Source organism: Petromyzon marinus, chromosome 24 (genome assembly GCF_048934315.1).
Source record: "Petromyzon marinus isolate PM22_M1 ecotype Great Lakes invasive population chromosome 24, UKy_Petmar_22M1.pri1.0, whole genome shotgun sequence".
NCBI classification, from domain to species: Eukaryota; Metazoa; Chordata; class Hyperoartia; order Petromyzontiformes; family Petromyzontidae; genus Petromyzon; species Petromyzon marinus.
The window spans coordinates 19004837-19023722 of NC_133690.1; the positions used below are offsets into that span (position 1 = coordinate 19004837).

Consider the following 18886-nt stretch of genomic DNA (forward strand, 5'->3'; position numbering starts at 1 on the left):
GTGGAAGGAACCAAAATACAAATTCTACAATCAACCCATAATCACACAATTACCCATGCACACACACAATGACGGCCGCATGCTTGGACGGCAATGCTGCAATCCCCGCGCACCCGCATATCTCCGCGGTTCTCTCCGCACTCCCATCCCAGCATACTCCTCTGGGAATTATGACAGACAGCGCATTTCACACCCTCCGACGCCTCTGCGTGTCGCCGGCGTTCGTCGCACGAATCGGTCCTAGCGGGGGAATTTTAAACCAGTGTTTCTCCAAGACTCGCGTTGCCACAATCGGCTACCCCAACCGAGTTGAGAAGACACATCGTTACCTCACTGCACAACATGCACCCTGACAACTGAGGGATACAACTCCAGCCCACTGTTTCAACGCACCTCGGAGTGTCTCGAACTCCGGGCCACCAGGGCGAGCCTATAGCTCCATCGTATAGCTTCAGACGCACCATGGAGGGCCTCAACCTCTGGGTCGTCAGGTCAAACCATCATCCATCGCATGACGGGACCGCACTCTCGTTTTAGACACTCAACACTTACTGGGCCATCCTGGTCAGGATCTGTGCCCCAAGAGATTTGACAGCCAGCACAATACCAAATCAATGGCAGCATGTCACCATCTCCAATGTCGAACAAGCACGTACAATTTGCGACGATCTCAAATACCCAACGGTCACCACAATACACTTCACATCCCGCATCAGTACCATTATGTCAGATATTCGCATTGCAGCACACAGCTGTACCAACCGAGTTGAGAGCACATCACTATACACAATCCTACGAATCGCCGAATGAGGTAATACAGTACACACAGCATATACAGTCCGATACAGTCTATATCTTGGCAACAACAACGATCAAAGTTTCTCACAGTCACACATAACCAATCACAAGCTAAGCTCCATACAGCATATACAATAACAATCGCGAATCATTAACATGGCAACCTACAGGATATTTAAAGGGCCTCGGGACACTCGACACACACGAATTAATCATTAACAACCCCTTCTAGATTTGAAGGTTTCGTGACTGCAAGGATCCATACTCTTTGGTTCTATTCGGTAAAGGGGAGACGAAGCGACATGTCTCTGACCGAATTCGCGAGCACAAATCATATTTGAAACACGGCAGAACGAATTCTTCTGCCGTAGCTGATCACTGTTACAACGCTGTGGGTGATCACGATATAGTTTTCTCCGATACCCAGGTCCTTTGCAAACCCACAGGTTATCATCAGAGATTTGTCCACGAGGCAATTCAGATTTACAAACATAGACACAATTTCAACCGAGAAGATGGTTTCAAATTAAGCAATCATTGGAAAGATGTTCTAAATCATACCAAACATTAAACTAATTTCAATGGTACAGTATATTTATCCAGTAGTGATATTCCAAACTTTCACAGCAGCTTATTTCCCTTCAACACAACGCTTGCATTGTCAAATTCCCCTCCCCCCCCCGTGTTTAAGTGTTCTATCAGCACTTTAAGTGTTCGATCACACTTCATGCTAATTCCTTTGTCAAAGCGTTTGGTTTCCTCCCACACAGCTTAAAGGACGCGACCTGGCTTGACTTTCTTGATTCCAACGCTGTCCTCGTAACAAAATGGTCCCTTCACCTGATGAAGGTCACTTGTGTTGTGGCCAAAACGTCGTGATTTTTGTTGTTTTATTTTTTACCTACCTGACTTTACCGAATAGAACCAAAGAGTATTAACAACCCCATCAGATAACACTCCCGATGCCGTAGCCACACACACGAGCACAGACATTGCATTCATTCTACATTCACACAGCCAGAAACCCCGTTCGGCAGCCCAGCGAGCAACAAAAACCCACACGCAAAAACAACAACCCGGCGCACGCAAGATGGCTGAGGTGTGTGTTTAGGGCCAGGTGCGTTGTGTCACGACTCGCCTGAGAGGCTGTGAGGAACTCGAAGCACGGCATCCTCTTGCGACAGGATGCCACCAAGACGGCTGAACATCTTCCTCCACAGGCGTTGAGAATGGCGGGACGGCGTTTTGGTGGGAACCACGTCCCGACCGGCCGCCACAATGGCGGTCGCGCGCGCACGATGCGCACAATTTTCCCGCCCCGGCACCCACATTAGCGGCGGCGGCATTCTCTCTCCTCCAGCTCCGGCGCTCTCTCTCTCGATGGCGGCGAAGCAGCGGCGTGAAGTGCGTCCTGCTGCCCCGCCTGCAGCGCCGCGGGAGGTGCGGCTCCATCGTCGGCGTTTCCCGGCGGCGCGAGACCTTTGTCTCTCCACTCCCCACGATTACTTCGCTTGCTCCGCACTCAGCGACTCCGCACTCAGCGACTCCGCACTCAGCAACTCCGCACTCAGCAACTCCGCACACAGCGACTTCGCACACAGCGTCTTCAGCTCCGCTATCACTACGCTCTCTCCACTACTGGCTATTCTCGTCTCCAGCTCCGCTATCGCTACGCTCTCTCTCCACTGCTAACTACTTCTCTTCTTCAGCTCCGCTATCGCTATGCTCACTCGACTGCTGGCTATTCTCTTCTTCAGCTCCGCTATCGCTATGCTCACTCCACTGCTGGCTATTCTCTTCTTCAGCTCCGCTCCAAACTCTGTTTCCCACTCTGTCTCCAAACTCTCCTCCAAACTCCACGTCTTGCCTCGTCCAGCTCCCAACTCCAACTCTGTCTCTCAAACTCTGTCTTCCAAAATCTGTCTCTCAAACTCTGTCTTCCCTAAGCTCTCCAACGTCAACCCATCTCCAAGCTCTCCGCTCTTCAACCTCTCTCCAAGCTCTTCACCATTCAACCCATCTCTAAGCTCAACTCTCTGCAACTCAACTCCCCTCTGTTGACTCCGACTCCCGTTCTTATACCCGCTCTCATTACACCCCCAATTAATTAACACGCGTCCCAACAGCGCTCCGCGTGACCATCGCACCTGTTTCTCGCCAGACTTCCAGACGCCTCTCCAGCCCCGGCAACAGCACCAACCAATCACAGCCGTCCACGGCCACCCCAGCTTAATTGCCCTAACATAACCTGCGCTGTATTCGCCTTCACTACAGGCTGACCCAAGATAACCCGTACTGTCTGTGTGATCATGTAATCACGCTGTTTCCACAACGCTCATTCGTACTCCACTACATCTGTATAAAAGACACCTGGGAGCCAGAAATCTTTCTGATTGAGAGGGGGTCAAATACTTATTTCCCTCATTAAAATGCAAATCAATTTATAATATTTTTGACATGCGTTTTTCTGGATTTTGTTGTTGTTATTCTGTCTCTCACTGTTCAAATAAACCTACCATTAAAATTATAGACTGACCATTTCTTTGTCAGTGGGCAAACGTACAAAATCATCAGGGGATCAAATACTTTTTTCCCTAACTGTATGTATCCGTGTCCCCGTGTTCCCGTATCACTGATTAGGGGTCACCGGCACGCATTGCTGGAGATGCTGCAATGGGGCAGGCCAGTGGAGGGGGGGGGGGGCGCGGGGGGGCACGGGGCATTATTGACGGCGCAGAGTCGCGGAGCTCAAAGGGAAGCACGCGGGGAAGGAGACCACCTCTTGGATCGAAGCCACGTCCACACAGTCCGACCCACCATCACCACCACCAACATCACCACCATCACCACCACCAACATCACCACCATCACCACCACCAACATCACCACTCACATCACCACTATCACCACCATCACCACCACCCCCATCACCACTATCACCACCATCACCACCACCCCGCACTCTATCTCACAACCATCCTGATCACCCCTACACCATTATCATCACCCCCTTCCATACCCGTTCCCCGATCATTATTATCACCACGCCCTCCCCCCCCGATTATCGTCACCTGTCTCCCACCATATCTTCCCAACATCCTCATGACCCACTCCCCGTTCACCTGATTCCCCATCATCATCAATCAGCATGACCCCTTCTACCGCTTTCATCCACCCATCAATTCTGCATGCCGACCCCTCCTCCCCCTCCTCCTCCTCCATCCTTCTCTTCAGCACCGCTACCTGTCACCCGCCCTTCCCCCTCCAACTCCTTTGTCCTCCCTTCTCAAACCGCGCACCTCTCCTACCTTCATGACCACCGCTAGAACTGAATAAAAACCTCTCCCCCCAGGTCGCCCCTGTTTAGATCTGTAGCCCCATCTCATGGCGCTCAGGGACCGTGGCCCCAAGCGGGCCCCGCTCCTTCAGATGGCTCTGACGATCACGCTGCTGCTGCTGATGATGATGCCGGCCGTGCGGGGCTCAGGGAGTGCAGGTGAGAGGCAAACAGAGACTGCGAGTGCACCTGTTCGGTCACCTGGATGACCCACATCACACCTGCGTCATCGATATCACACCCGTGTGATCATCGTCACACCTGTGTGAGCATCGTTACACCTGTGTGATCATCGTCACATCTGTATGGCCAATATCACACCTGTATAATCAATATCACAAATGCGTGTTCATAATCACACCTGTGTGACCATTGTCACACCTGCGCGGTCATCATCCCAGCTATGCGACCAACGCGCGTTGCCTCATTGGCCTCACACCCGGGAGGCATCGCGACCGCTGGGGCGCTCGGTGCCGTCTCGAACACTGCCTCCAAAGAAACGCGTTGAGATCATTGTTGTTGTTGTTGATCTGCTTGTGCACCACCGCGGGACGGGATGAGGCGCATGCCGGCTGATCTGGTGGCAGGCCCTTGCCAATGTCCAGCCATTCAAATAACGAGGACGTTGGTGGGTTGCGCGCGATCGTTGTGACCCGGCCCAGGAGGGAGCCGGCTCGCTCCGTCCCCGTGAGCACCACCCGTCCGGGAAGCTCGCGCAGCGTTCAGTCTGTGGCTCGTACTTGAATCGGAGACGGATTGAGAACGTCAAGTGTTGTAGGATCGAGCTGAGAGGTGGCCAGGAGCTGGCAGCGAAAATGTTTTAGTTATTTAAATCCATAGGTGCTTTGAGTGTCACCACCCACACCCCTCTCTCATTCGTTCATGGAATTATCCAAATATCCCAATGTGGCAGTAGCAGGGCCCTCATGGAAAAAAGAGTCATGAAACTCGGTAAAAGTTTTTATTTGTACGCAAAATGACATTGCTGTAATGATTTATTTTAGTGCCACCGGGACAGGGACCTGGCAGAGTGGATGGCGCTCTTCATTCCGCGCGCTCCTGTTGACACCCTGCGTCCGTGCACGCGCGCGTGAACACCGCGCATTGTGTGGTTCCTCCATGCCACGTGTTCATCACCGTCTCCGCGACCCGCCCCCCTCCCCCCAGCATGCACGCGCGCCGCTCTCGACCTGAACCTGGTGCTGGAGGCGAACCGCGAGACGGGCACCGTGACCCTGGAGGCCATGAAGACATTCGCGGGAGCCGCGCTCGAGTGGCTTGCCCCCGCGGGGAACCTGTCCCGCGTGGGGCTGTGGCGCTTCGACCGCGACGCGCAGCCCCTGCTGCGGCTGGGGGACGCCGCCTCCGCCGCCAGCGCGGGCTACGTGCTGGGCCTCCTGGAGGTGGCGCGGGGCGGTCGCAACACGGGCGGCGCCCTCGACTTCATCCTGCAGGCAGGGTTTCCTCCCGGGCCGGACGACGGGGTCCATCGCACCAAGGTGAGTGCGGGGAGCGCGGGGGAGGAAGGGGGGGGGGGCACAGGGGAGCGCGGGGGCGCCACGGCACACAGGGGCGCACGCCCGGGTCGTCTCGTGCCCCGTAAGATCTCCCCGCGTGTCTCCAGGTGCTGATGCTGATGACGACCGGACCGGCGGACGAGAGCGTGAGCGGAATCTCTGAGCTGGCGAGCCAGGCCCAGGTGCTCATCGTCACCGTGGGCATCGGGTGAGCGGCCCTCTCGACTCCCATCTCTCCTGGGGTTCTCGCCCCTCCTGGACATCTGTTAAAATAGCGTCATAGCTCATCGGATTTCTCCAGTCTCGATAAATATTATGATCTGATTCTGATAAAGATTCTGATTTCCCCTGTCTCTCCCTGCTGGCGACCCTTGTCTATCCGTGGTCTACTTTCTCATCTGTCTCTTCATTGTGTCTCGCTGTCTCCTATCTATTCTCTCTTCACTGCCTTCCCCTGTCTCTCCCATTCTCTCTATTTCCTTGTCTCTCCATTTCCTCTCCTCTCTCATCACTCTCACCTGTGTCTCCGCTAACCTTTATCGCTCTCTCCTGTATCGCCCTTGTTTGTGAGTTGGACGACGCGTTAATATCCCTGCTCCCCACATGCTCCCCCTGCTCCCCCATGCTCCCCCTGCTCCCTGCTCCCCCTTCTCCCCCTTCTCCCCCTGCTCCCCAGGCCCCTTGTGGACGAGGAAGAGCTGCAGGCCCTCGCCTCGCTCCCCACGTTCGCGCACCTCTACCCACTCCAGATCAGCGCGCAAGACGCCCACGCGGTCATGGGCGGCATCTGCAGCGGTGCGTGACCCCGACCCTGACCCCCACATTGACAACTGCTCCCACATCCCATCACTCAGGTAGCCTCGCGTGCTTGCGATGATGATGATGAGGGTCGTGTGCATGTAGGCACGGGCGTGATGGGCAACTTCTTCTTGAGCCAGGAGACGAGTCAGACCATCTTCGACAACGCGGACAACGGCACAGGTGCGTGATGGTGATGACGACGTGCGATGATGACGATCCGCACCTCCGATTAGGACGGTTGGCTACATAAAGTGCGTACGAAGTTCAATATACATAGGAGCTACGATGACGTTGACACTGATGATGCTGATGATGCTGATGATGATGAATCTCATGTGCAGAGTCCCAGACGCCGCCGCCGGCGCCGCCGCCGCCCATGCACCGTGACGGCACGTGCAGCGCGTGGGGCCTGGGCCACGTGCGCACCTTCGATGGCTTTTTGCTGAGCGCGGCGGGCGCGTGCCCCTACGTGGCGGCGCGTGAGTGCGGGGACGGCGCCTCCAGCTTCAGCGTGGAGGTGCGGCGCAGCGCGGGGCGGATCAGCTCCGTGAGCGCGCAGCTCGACGGCCTCGCGATCTCCGTCTCCCGCGACGGGAACGTGACCGCGCGCGGGGAGAGGTACGCGGACGCCGCACCCGAGCACGCGTGAACACGCCTCGCCTGAACGCACCCCAGCCTCGACGCTTCGAGCGTAGCTGAGTGTACCCGGACCCGTGTGAGCGCACCTGAATGAACTTAAACGTCCCTGAACGCATCTAAGTGCTACTGAGCACGCTGTTTAAACACACGTGAGACATGAGAACACACAAGAAGCACACCTGAGTGCAGCTGATCAATACCGGGGCGTACTTCAGCGCCCCTGCGCACCTGTTGGTGCACCCGTGGCCTCCCCGCGTGGGACACGATCTGTGTGCTTTTGATGTGGTGTGCGACGCGATTATAAATATATGTCCGTGGGGTGCGCCTCCTCTGGCGTGGCCTCTTGTGTCGGAACGTTGAGGACCGCGTTCATCGTGCTCCACGTAAACTCGTGCCGCCTCTTCCCTCCGGTGTGATCACACGTGCCGGGTGCTGTGTTCAATGTTAACCCGTGGGTGATCTCTGTGTGATGTGTTCAATGTTAACCCGTGGGTGATCTCTGTGTGCTGTGTTCAATTTTAACCCGTGGGTGATCTCTGTGTGCTGTGTTCAATGTTAACCCGTGGGTGATCTCTGTGTGATGTGTTCAATGTTAACCCGTGGGTAATCTCTGTGTGCTGTGTTCAATGTTAACCCGTGGGTGATCTCTGTGTGCTGTGTTCAATGTTAACCCGTGGGTGATCTCTGTGTGCTGTGTTCAATGTTAACCCGTGGGTGATCTCTGTGTGCTGTGTTCAATGTTAACCCGTGGGTGATCTCTGTGTGATGTGTTCAATGTTAACCCGTGGGTGATCTCTGTGTGCTGTGTTCAATGTTAACCCGTGGGTAATCTCTGTGTGCTGTGTTCAATGTTAACCCGTGGGTGATCTCTGTGTGCTGTGTTCAATGTTAACCCGTGGGTGATCTCTGTGTGCTGTGTTCAATGTTAACCCGTGGGTGATCTCTGTGTGCTGTGTTCTATGTTAACCCGTGGGTGATCTCTGTGTGCTGTGTTCAATGTTAACCCGTGGGTGATCTCTGTGTGATGTGTTCAATTTTAACCCGTGGGTGATCTCTGTGTGCTGTGTTCAATGTTAACCCGTGGGTGATCTCTGTGTGCTGTGTTCAATGTTAACCCGTGGGTGATCTCTGTGTGCTGTGCTCTATGGTAACCCGTGGGTGATCTCTGTGTGCTGTTCAATGTTAACCCGTGGGTGATCTCTGCGTGCTGTGTTCTATGTTAACCCGTGGGTGATCTCTGTGTGCTGTGTTCAATGTTAACCCGTGGGTGATCTGTGTGCTGTGCCGTATGTTAACCCGTGGGTGATCTCTGTGTGCTGTGCTCAATGTTAACCCGTGGGTGATCTCTGTGTGCTGTGCTCAATGTTAACCCGGGGGTGATCTCTGCGTGCTGTGCTCTATGTTAACCCGTGGGTGATCTATGTGTACTGTGCTCAATGTTAACCCGTGGGTGATCTATGTGTACTGTGCTCAATGTTAACCCGTGGGTGATCTCTGTGTGCTGTGCTCAATGTTAACCCGGGGGTGATCTCTGCGTGCTGTGCTCTATGTTAACCCGTGGGTGATCTCTGTGTGATGTGTTCAATGTTAACCCGTGGGTGATCTCTGTGTGCTGTGTTCAATGTTAACCCGTGGGTGATCTCTGTGTGCTGTGTTCAATGTTAACCCGTGGGTGATCTCTGTGTGATGTGTTCAATTTTAACCCGTGGGTGATCTCTGTGTGCTGTGTTCAATGTTAACCCGTGGGTGATCTCTGTGTGCTGTGTTCAATGTTAACCCGTGGGTGATCTCTGTGTGCTGTGCTCTATGTTAACCCGTGGGTGATCTCTGTGTGCTGTTCAATGTTAACCCGTGGGTGATCTCTGCGTGCTGTGTTCTATGTTAACCCGTGGGTGATCTCTGTGTGCTGTGTTCAATGTTAACCCGTGGGTGATCTGTGTGCTGTGCTGTATGTTAACCCGTGGGTGATCTCTGTGTGCTGTGCTCAATGTTAACCCGTGGGTGATCTCTGTGTGCTGTGCTCAATGTTAACCCGGGGGTGATCTCTGCGTGCTGTGCTCTATGTTAACCCGTGGGTGATCTATGTGTACTGTGCTCAATGTTAACCCGTGGGTGATCTATGTGTACTGTGCTCAATGTTAACCCGTGGGTGATCTCTGTGTGCTGTGCTCAATGTTAACCCGGGGGTGATCTCTGCGTGCTGTGCTCTATGTTAACCCGTGGGTGATCTATGTGTACTGTGCTCTATGTTAACCCGTGGGTGATCTCTGCGTACTGTGTTCAATGTTAACCCGTGGGTGATCTCTGTGTGATGTGTTCAATGTTAACCGGTGGGTGATCTCTGTGTGCTGTGTTCAATGTTAACCCGTGGGTGATCTCTGTGTGCTGTGTTCAATGTTAACCCGTGGGTGATCTGTGCGCTGTGCTGTATGTTAACCCGTGGGTGATCTCTGTGTGCTGTGCTCAATGTTAACCCGTGGGTGATCTCTGTGTGCTGTGCTCAATGTTAACCCGTGGGTGATCTCTGCGTGCTGTGCTCTTTGTTAACCCGTGGGTGATCTATGTGTACTGTGCTCTATGTTAACCCGTGGGTGATCTCTGCGTGCTGTGTTCAATGTTAACCCGTGGGTGATCTCTGTGTGATGTGTTCAATGTTAACCCGTGGGTGATCTCTGTGTGCTGTGTTCAATGTTAACCCGTGGGTGATCTCTATGTGATGTGTTCTATGTTAACCCGTGGGTGATCTCTGCGTGCTGTGTTCTATGTTAACCCGTGGGTGATCTCTGTGTGCTGTGCTCTATGTTAACCCATGGGTGATCTCTGCGTGCTGTGTTCAATGTTAACCCGTGGGTGATCTCTGTGTGATGTGTTCAATGTTAACCCGTGGGTGATCTCTGTGTGATGTGCTCTATGTTAATCCTTGGGTGATCTCTGCGTGCTGTGTTCAATGTTAACCCGTGGGTGATCTCTGTGTGCTGTGCTCATTGTTAATCCGTGGGTGATCTCTGTGTGCTGTGTTCTATGTTAACCCGTGGGTGATCTCTGTGTGCTGTGTTCTATGTTAACCCGTGGGTGATCTCTGTGTGCTGTGCTCATTGTTAATCCGTGGGTGATCTCTGTGTGCTGTGTTCTATGTTAACCCGTGGGTGATCTCTGTGTGCTGTGTTCTATGTTAACCCGTGGGTGATCTCTGTGTGCTCTATGTTAACCCGTGGGTGATCTCTGTGTGCTGAGCTCAATGCTGTCTGCTCCCTCCCGTGTGGGTGAGCAGGGTCCGCCTGCCGTTCAGCGACACCGGCGCGCAGGTGACGCGCGTGGGCGCCTACACGACCGTGCGCATGCGCAACGTGATGGAGCTTCGTCTCAGCGTGGACCAGTCCCTCACGGTGCCTCCCAACGCCGCTCGGCCCGCTCAGCTCCCCCGTTCACTCGCGCGCACAGCACCCACGCAGCATCCACATTCACCACCACGCGCATAGTTCACTCAAACTCAGCACACCGCTCCTGCTATTTTACCCACCATAGCATGGCAGGTGCTGTCTCTGAACTCACCCCACGTGTTGCGCCCACAGATTTCCGTGGACAAGAAGTTCAAGGGGCGCATGTGTGGCCTGTGCGGGGACTACAACCAGGACCCCGTGAACTCCGAGTTCAAAGACGGTGAGCGCCGCGATCACTCAGCTGCCACGAGGCAGTCTCTCACAACCACAGGCATGGCGGTTATGCGCGTGCCTGTCAATCTAGACATGGCAAGGGTTGGTGGATCACCTAGATGCTTGTTTTGAAACTTCCAAACCCGTTGGGGTGTGAGGTGGTCAAGAGATGGCAGTGCCCACAAACGGGTTCATGACCCCGTCCATGCGGACTGGGTGCTGTTGTGATGGGTTGTCTGCGGGTACTCCAGTATCTTGCCACTTACAAAGCGTCCACTAAAATTGGCCAAACATCTCAGTGTAGCAGCACCCTGCTGGAGAAGCATCTTGACAATCCCGTGACACTGGCTAGAGGCATGACGTCGTCCTTCCGCCGTGTGTCTCCCCATCGTGCGGCAGGCGGCTCCACGGCAGAGCGAGAGGCTGGCAACCTGAATGAGAATGAGTGGGAGTTCAACTCCTGGTTGGGCATTGACTCAGCCCATCATCCCTCCCTCTATGCTTGAATAAAATAGGAACCACTTTGTGGGGGGGGGGGGGGGGAATTAACAGCGGTTATTTCTACGGATAGACTTCGCCCCCTTTAATATAAATGTGGAATTACCACCGCTGGCTCGGTGGTGTAAGCAAGGTCTGACTTGTTATAGATAGCGAATCACCTTGGAGTACTCATTGAAAATCATTGGTAACAGCTGTTAACAAGAGGCGATAAGAACCCAAATAACCCCCCGCCCCCCCCCCTCCCCCCACGTCTCGTGGTGGCGATTCGCAGTCAATGACTCGCACATTCCTGGCTCAACCACCTCAGCGTGGATCGAGTGGTGTTGCTTTCCACAGCAACGTCAGTCGTGCGAATGAAGCATTGATCCGACATTCCCCTCGCCCCTCCACTCCTTCCCGTCCTTCGCCTACAGCCCTTTCGTGATCCCTAAGTACCCTCACTCATTTCTCAATCCTTGCAGCACGCCCCTGCCATCTAGATCGTTCCATTCTGTGTCACCGTGTTGTAAGCTATGTTATGGAGCGCCGATGACTATAAATTCGATGAGTAACGCACGATGGTCGGGGTCATGCCCGCTCATAAAACAACCCAAAAGTAGTCTCCGGGGAGACGGGGAGTCATGTGCACATTGTCGGTGATGACTTTGCCCCCCCCCTCCTCCGTTACACCGCGGAGTGGCGACGCCTCTCGACCAAGCCGGTGCCTTCACCGTTCACGTGGAGTGACGCACGTGGGAAGGAGTGGGCGGATTGTCTGCTTACTTATTTTATCGCGGACATCAATAACAATCATTTACATTTGTAAAGTGGCGAGTGTCATCCGTACATCGCAATGCACCCCGTGTACGGAAATCAGGAAAGAGACGGAACCTGCAGGGCACAGGGCCAGGACTAGGGGGTAAGAGGCCAGTTTAGAGTCTTCAAGACAGACTGAATCTATATTCACGACTCTGATCGTCTCATTAGCCAAGGTAAAGCGTTGTTACAAAGCTTGGAAGCTGCACTGGCAACAGCCCGGTCAGCCCAGGAGCAGAGCCTTGACCTCGGAGTCCTTAGAAGAAGGGGATCCGAAGATGCATCACCAGGACGCGAGTGATGACGTTGATTGGGTGGCGCAGTGCGCGATGAACCGGCGACCCAAAACTGAGGCCACAGCGATCGGCCATGGTGGTTGACATCGGAACCGGTCCTCCCGCGATCCCCTTGACACAAACCCCTACTGGCCGGCGTGGCGACATATCGCAACAAAAATTCCCAATTCCATGACCGATATGAAGGTGTGGGGAGAGGCATTCAACCAGCAGTGGATTGACAACTAGCTGAGATACATTGTACTGATTACATGTCGTCTGAACACAGCACAGCTCATATCTTTACAAGAACACAACTCTCGTCCGGTATGAATATCGCTAACCACACCGCGCCCGTCGAAGTCTCTAACCACGCGGCACAGAAGCTCACAGTGACGCGGGGCAATGGCTCTGCACGACCGCGTGGAGTTCAGTTGCTGGCGCGCGCCATAAGAGGCCGCGATTTAATCACGAACGGCGGCGTGGACAAGCGGGCCCGAGTTCCCCGTGGAGCGCCAACGTTGAGTCCTGGCGGTTTGCGATTCGCTTACGATGCTCAGACTACGCGCGAGTTTGCTTCGCTCTGTCGATAAACGCGAGGCGACTCGGACAATGGGCGCAGCGTCGCAACTTTGGTCGCGACGATGGACGTGTGTCACTTATACCGTGTCCCACGGTCGGTGTCCCGTGTCCCATGTCCCGTGCACAATGTCCCACGGTGAGTGTCCCGTGTCCCATGTCCTTCGCCTCATACGGAGTGTCGTGTGTCCGTGTGTCGCGTTCCTTGTCTTGCGTGTCGCGCGTCCCAAACTTGCGTCACCGTGTTCCGGGAGGATGCGCCCGTGTCCAATGCCTCGTGTCTCGTGTCCAATGCCTCATGTCCCGTGGCCAATGCCTCGTGTCCCGTGTCCAATGCCTCATGTCCCGTGGCCAATGCCTCGTGTCCCGTGTCCCCCATTCTCACATCTTCTGTCCCCTGCCCCGTGCTCCCATCCAGTCCCCCGACTGACGCCTTCCCCTCGCTCCCCGTGTCCCAGACATGCGCACGGTCGCGGACTTCGTGAAGGCGCAGAAGCTCGCGGACGGCAGTGCGGTTTGCACCGAGGAGACGGCGCCTCCGGGACCCCCCGCGCTCAACTGCTCCAGACACGTGAGTCGCGCTCAGCTGGCGCACCCCCCCCCCCACCCCGGAGCGGTGCCTCGACCTCCGAGCCCTCGCTCTTATCCGCACCCCCCCCCCGTCCCTCTTTAGGTGGACACCTGCCGTGCGTTCACGCAGCTCCCCGCCTTCTCCGGGTGCGAGGGCGTCGGGGTGGATGTGCACGCGCTCGTGGTCGCGTGCACGCGGGACGTGTGCGCGTGCGTGGAGACGTGGGGGCTGCCCCCCACGGAGTGCGCCTGCGACTCCCTGGCGGAGCTCTCGCGGCAGTGCGCGCTCGCGGGGGGCCGCCCGGGGGCGTGGAGGAACTCCCAGCTGTGCCGTGAGTGCCACTCACTCACCCACTCACTCACCCACTCACTCACTCACCCACTCACTCACCCATCCACTCACTCACCCACTCACTCACCCACTCACTCACCCACTCACTCACTCACTCACCCACTCACTCACCCACTCACCCACTCACCCACTCACTCACCCACTCACTCACTCACCCACTCACTCAACCACTCACTCACCCACTCACTCACTCACCCACTCACCCACTCACTCACTCACCCACTCACTCACTCACCCATCCACCCACTCACTCACTCACCCACTAACTCACCCACTCACCCTCTCATCCACTCATTCACCCGCTCACTCACCCACTCACCCACCCACTAACCCACCCACCCACTCACCCACTCACTCAACCACTCACTCACTCACCCACTCACTCACTTACTCACCCATCCACCCACCCACTCACTCACTCACCCACTAACTCACCCACTCACCCTCTCATCCACTCATTCACTCGCTCACTCACCCACTCACCCACCCACTAACCCACCCACTCACCCACTCACCCACTCACTCAACCACTCACTCACTCACCCACTCACTCACTCACTCACCCACCCACCCACTCACTCACTCACTCACCCACTAATTCACCCACTCACCCTCTCATCCACTCATTCACCCGCTCACTCACCCACTCACCCACTCACCCACTAACCCACCCACTCACCCACTCACTCAACCACTCATTCACTCACTCACCCACTCACTCACCCATCCACTCACGCACCCACTAACTCACCCACTCACCCTCTCATCCACTCATTCACCCGCTCACTCACCCACTCACCCACCCACTAACCCACCCACTCACTCAACCACTCGCTCACTCACCCACTCACCCACTCACCCACTCACCCACTCACCCACTCACTCACTCACCCACTCACCCACCCGGCCACTCACTCGGTCATCACTCACTCTGCAATTATTTCAGTCATAAATTCATTCACCACTCACTCATCTATCACTCATCAATATCACTCATCCACCATTCACTCACCCACTCATCGCTGATCTATCACTCAGTCACCTATCATTTACTCACTCGTGAATCACTCACTTATCGGGGAAGGGGTGATAAGGAAAGGAGTGGCGAGGGGGGGGGGGGCGCTGTTAATATCAGGAAATGAATGAAATTCGCACTCACTCATTGAGGGACGGGGTTGTAGAGATAGGGCAGTGGGGGTGCAGAGGGAGGGGGAAAGAATGGAGTGGACAAGGGGCTGAGGGGGACATCTCACAAGGAAGCATCGACTGAGATGATTTCCAACCTCACGGTTCACGCAGCACATGCCCCGTGCGTCGTAAGGATAACTCGATGCGTATGCGTTGCGTATAATTCGTTCACTGAGTCTCCGAATTCAGCCGCTGGAAGCCAAAAAGTATGTTTTTTAAAATCTAGATTTCTATTGAATCGCGTCAATTCGATACAAAGGACAGCTTGTGACACCGAGGCGCCAAGGTGGTGTCCACTCCTCACTCTCCTGGAGAGACAGGGAGGGCGACTCAGAGTCGACAGGAGTCACGAGTGGGACGACAGAAGCAGGCACGCGATAAACCGGCGCCACATTACGCCCCCGCCACCCCCAAACTCTGCGATCCTCTATATATGAAGGTGTTATCGGCCAAGCAATGAGTGTTCACACGTGGGAGGAAACCGGAGCACCCGAAGATAACCCATGTGTGCGAGGGGGCAACACTCTATATCATACACATGGGACAGACGGAGTCCACACTTGGCTGTACCGTCTACTCCTGTCGAGCCAGGGTACGGCTCCTCTTCGACGCCCGCGGGAAGGGACTTTCACAACACGTGTGCGAGACACCACGCGCTCGCTGCTGCTGCCTCCGCAGCGCAGCGTAGCCACCACCGAATCGCTGCATCGCCGGTTGAGGAGGGGGGAGGGTGGCGGGTAGACGGCTACGCTTGGAGTGAGTTCCAATGCTCGGTGGTGGCGTGAGCGCGGTGGTTTGTTGCCCTGCGGCCCCGGTGTGGAGCTGCGCGGACTTCGGCCCCGCAGCGCTTCACGTGATGCGTCAGCAGCACCCCGCCGCCTGCCACTGTTTGCACGGAGTCTGGCCCCCGGTGGTGGCGGCGCAACTCTGTTTGGGTTTTGTTTTTTTTAACAGTCGCGTGGCTCATTGAGATTTAGACCCACGGGTATGGACACTCGCACGGGGTCAGCGAGAGTTAGGACCATGGTTAGATACGTATCGTGGGTTTTTTAGGATTTAGAGCCAGCGTTATGTGGATACTTTGCGCGTGGTGTCAAGCAACAATATAAACGTAGCTACCAAGGTCATTTTAATGGCCGCGTTTTTGCAAACACAGCACAGCCATAAACTCCACGGGACGCAGGGAACATTGCCTCTCGAACCCTTCCCCGTCACCCTCCGTGCACTGTGTCCCCTATACCTTGACGCTGACCTCGACCCTTCCCTCGACATCAGCTCTGGATCAATATCGTGTTGATCGCCGCTGGAGGTGGGGGGGGCACGCTGGACAGCCCGCGTGCTTACATGACCCCGTGACCTCCTCGTGCCGAGTGTCTTTGTCAGAAGTTGTCGTATTTGGCCTTGGCACGCCACCCGATCTCCTCTCACTCGCATCGTTTCTTCACACACTCAAGTGAGTCAGAGCAGCCGACACGCCGCGACTGCGTACATCATTGCAGTAATGCATGCTCATAAAAAACACAAACATATATAGCGGAAAGGTGGAAAGGGATGCAACACATTGCCAAAGGGCGAGAAAGGGAAAGGGGAGGGAGGGGGTCAGATAGTGCTGCTCTATACAAGAAAATGCAATCCTCAATGGGTGTAGCCGTAATCAATAAATCGAGATGAATAACAATCAAAATAAAGCATAAGAACTATAAAGTACTGGTCTCCTCGTAGAGAAGACGTCTTACGTGATAATGCACGTGATAACGCGGCCGCGAGCGCACGTGATAATAAGTTATTTGATTTTTTTTTGGAGGAGGAGGGGGGGTCAATGTGTGTAGAACGTGGTGATGGTGAGATAAGATACGGGCGAGGAGGGGCGAGTCGGCGACTTTGCAGGGCTCCTCACAGAGTGGCCGTGCTGCGGCGGAGAACTGACGCGAGCCGATCGCGCTCAGCTGCCTTGGTAAATCCCCATCATGCTGGAGAGTCGCTGCTCTTCTTGGCGATAACGGTTGAGGCGAAAACAGTATAAATGCAGCTTTGCGGCATTCCATGCGCTCGTAATATGCGTAAGGCATAAAAAGTACGAGCACACGACGCAACTGTAGAGGCAATGTGGGAGGGGCATTGAAAAGTTATTGGTGATGACCACTCCTAAAATGTTCACCATCGCCTCTCGCTTGATACATTGAAGGGGAGGTGGATCAGGGGTAGTGGTTGATGCTGGGGCTGCCGTGTCTACCCTTTGGCCTGAAGCTCAGTTCTGTGGACTTTTCTTGATTGAGCGTGAGATTATTACAAGTGGCCCACTTATGAATGTGGTCGATTTCTTCGGCAGCTGATGAAGAATTAGATTCTGGATAATGAAATGGGTGTCGTCTGGGAATGTAACTTGAACATTGCCTGTGGTTCTCGGGTGTAGGTGGGCGGCGGTGATGATAAGCCTGCAGGGCCAAGCGCTGAGCCCCTGAGTTACACAAATTCTCAGTCGCAAACTTGGTGCAATGAGAGCGGTTATTGAGAAATGAGACTGTCCACTTATAGATGTTGTCCGGAACGTTCACGATTGAGAGTTTCTCAAGTAAACAAATGGACAGTGTCAAAGGCTTTGCTGAAGTCCAGGAAGATGACAAGATGGCACGTGTTTGTGGTGAGCATGCCAGCAACGAGCTTTCTTTTATCTGCAAATATCGCCCTCAATAAAGTAGGCATCAGTGCATATTGCAAAGGATGGGGATGGTAAGGGCATAGAACAACAAGAATGAACAAAACTCCGACACGACCTCAGCAGCCAACACCGATTGAACAAAATTAATTGGCAATGTCCATTTTCCGAGCTCTGAGCTCGGCATCACTCAGACCCTGAGGTTCCTAAACGGGTTTCACGCCCAGCGAGTTGACGATCTCAGTGCGGTCACACACCCAGCGAGTCACGTAGCCAACCGATTAGCACGGTTGGCTACGTGCGGTGCAAAAGAAGTTTAACATACATACAGTAGATACATATACAGTATATGTGCCACGTCCCGAAACGACACGTGGCGTCTGCATGATCTGGAACTAACGACAGTGGGAGAGAAGAAACACTCTCCACTCAAAAAACAATCTACACAAGAAACGCTCTCCATTCAAAAAAACACTCCACACAATAAAACTCTCCACTCCAAAAAACACCGCAAACAAGAAACAAAAAACACTCTACACTAAAAAAACACTCCACACAAGAAACACTCTCCACCAAAAAACACTCCACACAAAAACATTCTACACTCAAAAAAAGACTCCACACAAGAAACACTCCCCATGAAAAAACACAGCACACAAGAAACACTCTCCACTCAAAATACACCGCACACAAGAAACACTCTCCCCTAAAAAAAACACTTCACGCAAGAAACACTCTCCACGAGGAAATTATTTGCAGGGGTCCATGGCCCGACTCTTGATAATGACCGTGTACCTCCCTGTCTCCCGTTGTGTCCCCAATGTGTCCCCCATCCCCCGTGTTTCCCCATCTCCCCGCGTCGTCTCCCCGCGTCGTGTCCCAACGCAGCCGCCTCGTGTCCCGACGCGATGGAGCACTCGGAGTGCGGCACCAGCTGCCTGGACACCTGCTCCAACCCCACGGCCAGCGCCCTGTGCGAGGATGCCTGCCTCGACGGCTGCTTCTGCCCCCCTGGTACCCGCACTCACCTGCCCCACTCACCTGCCACGCTCACCTGCCCCGCTCACCTGCCACGCTCACCTGCCACGCTCACCTGCCACGCTCACCTGCCCTATTCACCTGCCCCGCTCACCTGCCCCGCTCACCTGCCCCGCTCACCTGCCTCGCTCACCTGCCACGCTGACCTGCCCCGCTCACCTGCCTGCATCACCTGCCACGCTCACCT

General features: G+C 54.7%; 1 protein-coding gene across 1 annotated transcript in view; it reads left to right on the top strand.

Moving 5' to 3' along the window:
• The first annotated feature begins 4182 nt into the window (after nucleotides 1-4182).
• The window catches only part of LOC116945450 (mucin-2-like), a 41380-nt gene continuing 26676 nt past the window's right edge, over nucleotides 4183-18886 (top strand). The window contains exons 1-11 of the mRNA XM_076069281.1: nucleotides 4183-4294; nucleotides 5303-5634; nucleotides 5760-5860; nucleotides 6329-6447; nucleotides 6556-6633; nucleotides 6795-7071; nucleotides 10364-10478; nucleotides 10665-10752; nucleotides 13354-13466; nucleotides 13569-13797; nucleotides 18550-18675. Coding sequence (XP_075925396.1) covers nucleotides 4183-4294; nucleotides 5303-5634; nucleotides 5760-5860; nucleotides 6329-6447; nucleotides 6556-6633; nucleotides 6795-7071; nucleotides 10364-10478; nucleotides 10665-10752; nucleotides 13354-13466; nucleotides 13569-13797; nucleotides 18550-18675 — 1690 coding nt within the window. The remainder of the gene's footprint in view (nucleotides 4295-5302; nucleotides 5635-5759; nucleotides 5861-6328; nucleotides 6448-6555; nucleotides 6634-6794; nucleotides 7072-10363; nucleotides 10479-10664; nucleotides 10753-13353; nucleotides 13467-13568; nucleotides 13798-18549; nucleotides 18676-18886) is intronic.